The sequence below is a fragment of the Frankliniella occidentalis genome, unplaced genomic scaffold (genome assembly GCF_000697945.3).
Source record: "Frankliniella occidentalis isolate FOCC.00 unplaced genomic scaffold, Focc_3.1 Scaffold1031, whole genome shotgun sequence".
Taxonomy (NCBI): Eukaryota; Metazoa; Arthropoda; class Insecta; order Thysanoptera; family Thripidae; genus Frankliniella; species Frankliniella occidentalis.
The window spans coordinates 224-6,197 of NW_026268137.1; the positions used below are offsets into that span (position 1 = coordinate 224).

The following is a 5,974-nucleotide window of genomic DNA, read 5'->3' on the forward strand; positions in this document are numbered from 1 at the left end:
CGAGTCCTGCTCGCGCGTCATCGCACAGTGGTGGGCGCCAAACGCGGCAGGCCAGAGCCGGCAGAGCAAGCAGAGCGGTCGGCAGGCCCTGGACCTGGAGGGCATGACGCACACGGCAGCGTGGGATGAGACGAAGGGGGGGGGGGGGGGGACAGACTCTGGCATGAACCTCCAGGACTGTAACCCAGGCGCGGCGCCCGGTCTTCCCCCAGTCGCGATCCTTCCGCGTCCCCAGGCTGATCAGGATGGCGCCGTGGCTTGTCCTGTGCGCCGCACTGGCGTCGCTCTGCCGTGGAGGTGGGGGCGTTCCCGTGAGATGCAGCACCTCTCCTTTTGCCAACATGGGTCGTGACCGGCAGCTCTGTGTCTCTTCCAGCCGCGGCGGCGACGTCGTCGTGCCGGCCCGGGGAGCAGTGCGTGTCGCTGGACCGCTGCCCCGCCGCCCTCCAGGGCCTGCGGGAGCGGCCGCCGCGCCGCCCCCAGCAGTGCGGCTTCTCGGAGAAGAACCCCCACGTCCCCAACGTGTGCTGCGCCCAGCGCGGGTCCCAGTACAACGGCGACGACCGCTGTGGGTACCGAGTGGCGGCGCCGCGTCGTAGGGGGTCGCCCGGAAAGTACGCCCGTTTCCATCGCCCTCAGGCCTACCCTCAGATTCGTTCGGGAGCTGAGCGCAGAGCGCCTGCGAGACTCGGGATAGGCCACACCGCCGTACACGCATGCACTGCAGGCGAGACGTTGCCTACCCACCAGGCGCTATGAGAACTTGCATAGGCTGCACCTGGCAGGTTCGTAACGGCGAATGACCGGCGTACTTTCTGGGTGACTCCTGGCGCGGCGCGAAGGCGGGCAGCCAACATAGTGGAGTCCCTGCAACGTCACCTGGTGTGCTTTTGTCCCTCAGCCTGCCCTGACGCGGTGCCGGAGCTCAACCCTTTCGCCGCACCCGCCATGACTTGCGAGGAGTTGAGCAGAGTGCGGACGCCAGACCAGAACGACAGAAGGCCGGGAGCATTGGCCAGAAGGAGTAAGTTTTAGCCATAATATATAATCCCCTCCCTCTCCTCGACACCCAACTTTACTGGCTGGAATGCCCGGTCTGGGGCGACGTACAGTGTGCAGGAAACACCAGGACGACTTGTGCGCGCTGCCGAAGGAGCATTTTCAGGCGGCCTGCCCAGCCTTCGGAGTGCCAGTCGACATCTTGGAGTTCCCCCATATGGTAAGCACAAGCAGACCCTCTTATCCTCAGAGCCGCGAGCGGCGGGACTGACCCGGCGCATGCCGATCTGTCGCCAGGCCCTGCTGGGCTATGGGGATCGAGACGACTTGCAGTTCGCCTGCGGAGGCTCGCTGATCGCGCCCGACTTCATCCTCACTGCCGCCCACTGCGCCAGACTCTCGGGGTACAGTATTGCCTTCCTAATCATGCAAAACTGCGTCCCTCCCCTCCCCCCCCCCCACGACACTGCCATCAAAAACACAAACTTTGTCTGAAAAATCATTTTTGAATAATTGTGATTTAAATTGTTTATGTTAAACTGGCAGACAACCGGCGAGCTGGGCACTCCTGGGGGCAACCAACCGCACAAGCCGGGAACCCAAGGTCAACGACACCCACCAACTGATCAAGGTTCAGGACCGGACCAAGAAATGTGGGTCTGAACAGGTTTGTCGACGCAGCCCCCTTCAACGCCGCCGTGCTTACAGGTGGCGGAGGTGATCGTGCACCCCGAGTATGTCGGGAACTTAAAGTACCACGACATCGCCCTCCTGCGGCTGGAGCGTCCCGTCAGAGTGAAGGCGGAGGAAGTGTATCCGGCCTGCTTGGACACAGACGTGGACCTGGACAACACGGGGCAAGAGGCCGTGGCGACGGGCTGGGGAGCTACCGGTTACCGTGAGCACAAAACTGAGACTTTCCTTGTAAAATACGGCCCCAACCAAACATCTTAATCGTTGCTCTACTACCCAACAGTGGAGGACGCCAGTCAGACCCTGATCCGGGTCAATCTGACCGTGCGTAACCTACAGTACTGCAGGGACAACGTGGACCTACAACCTGAGAAACTGCCTCGCGGCCTTGTGGACGACACCCAGATGTGCGCGGGTGGAGGGGAGGACAACCAGGACACTTGTCAGGTGAGCAACCCACTATACCGTTAGCCAACAACAACACTCCAGGGGATGACGTCTACGGGCGCAGTGGGAGGACAAACCCATAACCACTGCCGCGTCTTGTACTCGACACACGGTACTTCAAACGTAATGAAACATATTTACATTTATTGTTGACCTAAATAAACGACTTCTCCTATTCTAGGGTGATTCGGGCGGCCCTCTCCAGATGCGGGCGAACCCGAAGGATACAGAGACTTGTATCTATCGCATCATCGGAGTCGTGTCCTTTGGGCCGCCGTGCGGCTTGGGGAAGCCAGGCATCTACACGAGGTAGGGTGGAGCAGGTCGGGGCAGGAGGGCTCCTGTGGGTCTATAGATAGGCAGTCCCGACGACCACGCGTGCCTCACTATTGCCTACCCTCCCGGCTGACCAGACGCAACTGGCCAACAGAGACGACCCTTTAATGTGATTTTAATGCAGTTTGTTTCCCCTTCCCCCCCAGAGTGGCCGCATACGTGCCGTGGATCGAGCGAATCGTCTGGCCGACCAGATCGGATGGGTGCGTGAATAATGTACGCATCAAGTTCGACAACCGCGAGGTGCGGCTGCCGGACTCTGGGCCGGGTACCATCGCTCGCGGGGGTGAGTGCGAAAGTCAAACATGATTAATGCTAGTTCATTACTGGACAGCTGGACAGGCCAGTTTCCTCCCTCTTGCAGTGTGCAGGGCGTACCACGTCGAGTTCTGCCCGGCCTACCAATCCTTCATGAAGCACGTGAAACCCGACCTAACGCTGGACAGCGCGTGCCATCACAACCACCCGTCTAGCTACCGCCACCGCGAGTGGGAGGTCCGAAACCACGGCACCGTGTCGTTCCGGTACGGCGACAATCTCTACAACCGGCAGCACAGCTGCGCGGGCGCCCTCGTGTCCCCGAGCACGGTGCTGACCGCCGGCCGCTGCGCCGCGCTGGGCTGGTGAGTCTGCCGCGCACCCGTGCCGTGCTCCGCGTCACCATGCTCCCCCTCGTCCCCTTGTCTGCCCCCAGCCTACCGCTCACGCAGGTGACCATGAACTCGCCGTCGGACTGCACGGATACCGGCATCGCGGACGTGGACAAGATCATCGTGCACCCGGAGTACCGGCGGGGCCGCGCCTACGCCGACCTGGCCGTCGTCACGCTCACCAAGTCCTTCGACCTGCGGCAGTTCTTCCCTCTCTGCCTCAACACGCTGTCCGACGTGGCGCTTGGGCCGGGCCTGCGGGCCTCGGCCGCGGGCTACAACATCCAGGGCACCTGTGAGGGAAACGCATTTCATAGTCTCGCCCCGAAATCGTGAAATCACTTGATTATCGTTTTCTTTCCGTTTCCGATCGTAGGGGAGAACATGTACTACGTCTTGCCCAACAACACTTTGACCGTGCGCACCCCGAAGAAGTGCTCCTCCGCTCTGCTCAGCAACGACAGGCTTAAGAGGGCCCTCCCCGACGGCTACTCGCCCTCCCTCTTGTGCGCGGGTGGGCTCTGCGACAATGACACCTACTCGGTGAGTACGCCGCCACAGTGTGGCCACGCCCTGCTGCACGCGCAGACGGCGCAGACACGCTGACTCTGTTCTCTGCGCCTTGCAGGGAGACTCGGGCACGCCCCTCACCCACCTTCAGTACGTGCTGCACGCGCCCAGCGGCGAGCAGTACGTGGACTACGTCCTGGGGGTGGCGTCCTCGCTGACGTACTGCACGGCCCGGGACGCGACGGGACGCCGCCTGCCCGACCTGTTCGCCGACGTGGCCCAGCACATCGCCTGGGTGGAGCGCACCGTCTGGCCCGACCCGTGAGGAACACGCCGGACACGCACATCACCCCGCCCTGCATCACAACATTAGAAGACTTTATTTAAATTATCAAAAAATGTAGAAATAAATCAATCATATGGTCTGAACCCTTATCAGTCTTGGCATCTCTCCTGGGACCAAATCATTTAAAAACTACCAACATACATTTTTGTGTTTTGTTTCATTTGAATTTGGCGGGTAAAGTGGGGTTGGTGGGTACAGGGCAGCCAGAGTCGCAGAGTGGACCCTGTTCGGGCTCGAAATCGGAAATAATTTAGCACCGAAAGGGTTGAAATACTTTAAATTCCTGCTGAGGAAAGACTGTTTGAGAACACATTCATTTGCATACTTCGATATCCAGTTTTTGATTGTTTTCAAAACTTTATTTGGCTAGCCTGCAAATGTGACGGCGACTATAATCGTCTGCTAGAAGTGTTGTAAATATTTTCCTGTGAAAGCAATTTAAATTTCGCTGTATGGTGAATATTTCCCGCTGAACTGTAAGGAGAATGTTTTAACTAAAATCTTTTTGAATTTTTAATTGTCGTTTAAAGCCGACACTTATTCAAAACGTAGTTTCTTGTCATTGTCTGCCTTCTCGACGCTTTTTGCGTTGTTGTGCAACTGTTGATGATAAACTGGAGCTCTCTCTTTGAAAAATTTCCAGATGGGTCAAAACACCAGCTGTGAAAATTCTCTCCCAGATAAAGTTACTACTCTTCACGATGAAGTTTTCCGTCAGGCTCGAAACTTTACTGAAATGGCTAACCTATCATACGCTGAGTTCCAGCAGCAAATGGGTGATTTAAATAAACTGTGAGTTTTAAGTTTGAACTTGATCATTTTCATTTATAGTAATACTAGTTGTTGTCCATCAAAGCGGTTCTTTTTCAATTATTGTTATCAGGTCGAAGCATTGTATGGATGCTGATGGGAAAGTCATGGTGTTTGCAGTGAAGAAAGGCACAGACTCTACTATTCTTTGGAGGGGAACTGTGCGAATAGCCTGCATTAAAGTTGACCTAGCAACCAACAAGATTGACACATATCGTCTTCTTACCTTGGGTCAATTTCTAAAGGTATGGCTATTTTGTAAGCATAAATCAGTTTGTGTTTTTGTCAAACTTTTGATTTAATGCGCATAATGCATCATTTTCCAGGTATTTCGATCTTTCCAGAATCAATTTACTGCAGCACAGCAATCGTCGTCTGGAAGGGCATCTCGGAGTCAATCCGTTGAAGAGCAGGACTCTTCTCACAGCAATGCATCACCTAGTGAGGCAAATGCCCCTCACTCTTTTATAAGCTCAGATGCCATTACATTTTTAGAGCAGAGGGTTCAGGAAGCAGCAAGTGGCATTTTGGATATGGATAAGCTGACAGAATGTTGCATTTGTTTAGATCGTAAACCTGAAGTTATGTTGCCATGTGCCCACAGTTATTGCTTGGTTTGTTTTGAGCAATGGTAAGAACAACAAAATTGTAGTTTGGATTTAGCTCACAAAATGCAAGTGTAATTTTTCAAGCTCCATAAGCTTTATGTCTGACATTATAATTTCAATTGCTTTTTGTGAATGCTGAATCCCTCTTGATGCTTTTGGTGTTTGATTTATCTGTCTTCTAAAATATCTTTCTTTCCCTTAAATTTGTAGGAATGTTAAACACAAGACGTGCCCAATATGCCGCGAAGCCTTGGACAGCTCAGATGAAACCTGGGTAATATCTGATTTCCCTGCAGAAAGTGAAATTAGTGAAGACATTTGTCATTCTCTAATGAAATTGGCAAATAGCCCTCCGGAAACTGGTAGATAATTAAATATCTTACAAAGGTGTATAAATTCTTATTCGTGCCATTATGCCAAGATGGAGGCCAAGATGCTGTGTGTTTAAAAAAAATAAAAAAATTACATATTGCCAAGATACCTGAATCCCTTTCAAAAAAGAAAGAAACTATGATTGTACAAGTAGCATTTTGTTAGGCCTTTTTAATTCTTTTTGAGATACATTGCTTGCTTTC

At 54.0% G+C, this 5,974-nt stretch overlaps 2 protein-coding genes across 3 annotated transcripts; both read left to right on the forward strand.

The window, feature by feature from the left end:
• The first annotated feature begins 211 nt into the window (after positions 1–211).
• On the forward strand, positions 212–4,070 carry LOC113203189 (uncharacterized). Of its 2 annotated transcripts, XM_026417749.2 has the most exons (14): positions 212–297; positions 377–568; positions 902–1,024; positions 1,113–1,219; positions 1,297–1,403; positions 1,546–1,630; positions 1,708–1,897; positions 1,976–2,139; positions 2,321–2,448; positions 2,622–2,761; positions 2,840–3,098; positions 3,170–3,420; positions 3,502–3,668; positions 3,754–4,070. In XM_026417749.2, exons 1-14 carry the CDS (start codon positions 246–248, stop codon positions 3,958–3,960), a joined length of 2,172 nt encoding a protein of 723 aa, XP_026273534.1. In that variant the 5' UTR covers positions 212–245; the 3' UTR covers positions 3,961–4,070. The 2 variants fall into 2 exon arrangements, with proteins under 2 accessions (XP_026273534.1, XP_052131808.1); XM_052275848.1 differs by lacking the exons at positions 212–297; positions 377–568 and adding an exon at positions 682–785.
• A 229-nt stretch (positions 4,071–4,299) lies between these two features.
• On the forward strand, positions 4,300–5,875 carry LOC113203192 (RING finger protein 141). The gene is made up of 5 exons (XM_026417754.2): positions 4,300–4,457; positions 4,625–4,773; positions 4,865–5,036; positions 5,118–5,422; positions 5,610–5,875. Exons 2-5 carry the CDS (start codon positions 4,625–4,627, stop codon positions 5,767–5,769), a joined length of 786 nt encoding a protein of 261 aa, XP_026273539.1. The 5' UTR covers positions 4,300–4,457; the 3' UTR covers positions 5,770–5,875.
• The last annotated feature ends 99 nt before the right edge of the window (positions 5,876–5,974 follow it).

What these genes read in the sequence shown, in the direction of transcription:
- LOC113203189 (XM_026417749.2), top strand. Translation starts at nt 246, where the DNA reads ATGGCGCCGTGGCTTGTCCTGTGCGCCGCACTGGCGTCGCTCTGCCGT. An exon ending in ACAACCAGGACACTTGTCAG is followed by an intron (nt 2,140 to 2,320) that starts GTGAGCAACCCA and finishes CTCCTATTCTAG; the next exon opens with GGTGATTCGGGCGGCCCTCT. An exon ending in CTACAACATCCAGGGCACCT is followed by an intron (nt 3,421 to 3,501) that starts GTGAGGGAAACG and finishes TTCCGATCGTAG; the next exon opens with GGGAGAACATGTACTACGTC.
- LOC113203192 (XM_026417754.2), top strand. Translation starts at nt 4,625, where the DNA reads ATGGGTCAAAACACCAGCTGTGAAAATTCTCTCCCAGATAAAGTTACT. An exon ending in ATGGGTGATTTAAATAAACT is followed by an intron (nt 4,774 to 4,864) that starts GTGAGTTTTAAG and finishes TATTGTTATCAG; the next exon opens with GTCGAAGCATTGTATGGATG. An exon ending in TTGGTTTGTTTTGAGCAATG is followed by an intron (nt 5,423 to 5,609) that starts GTAAGAACAACA and finishes TTAAATTTGTAG; the next exon opens with GAATGTTAAACACAAGACGT.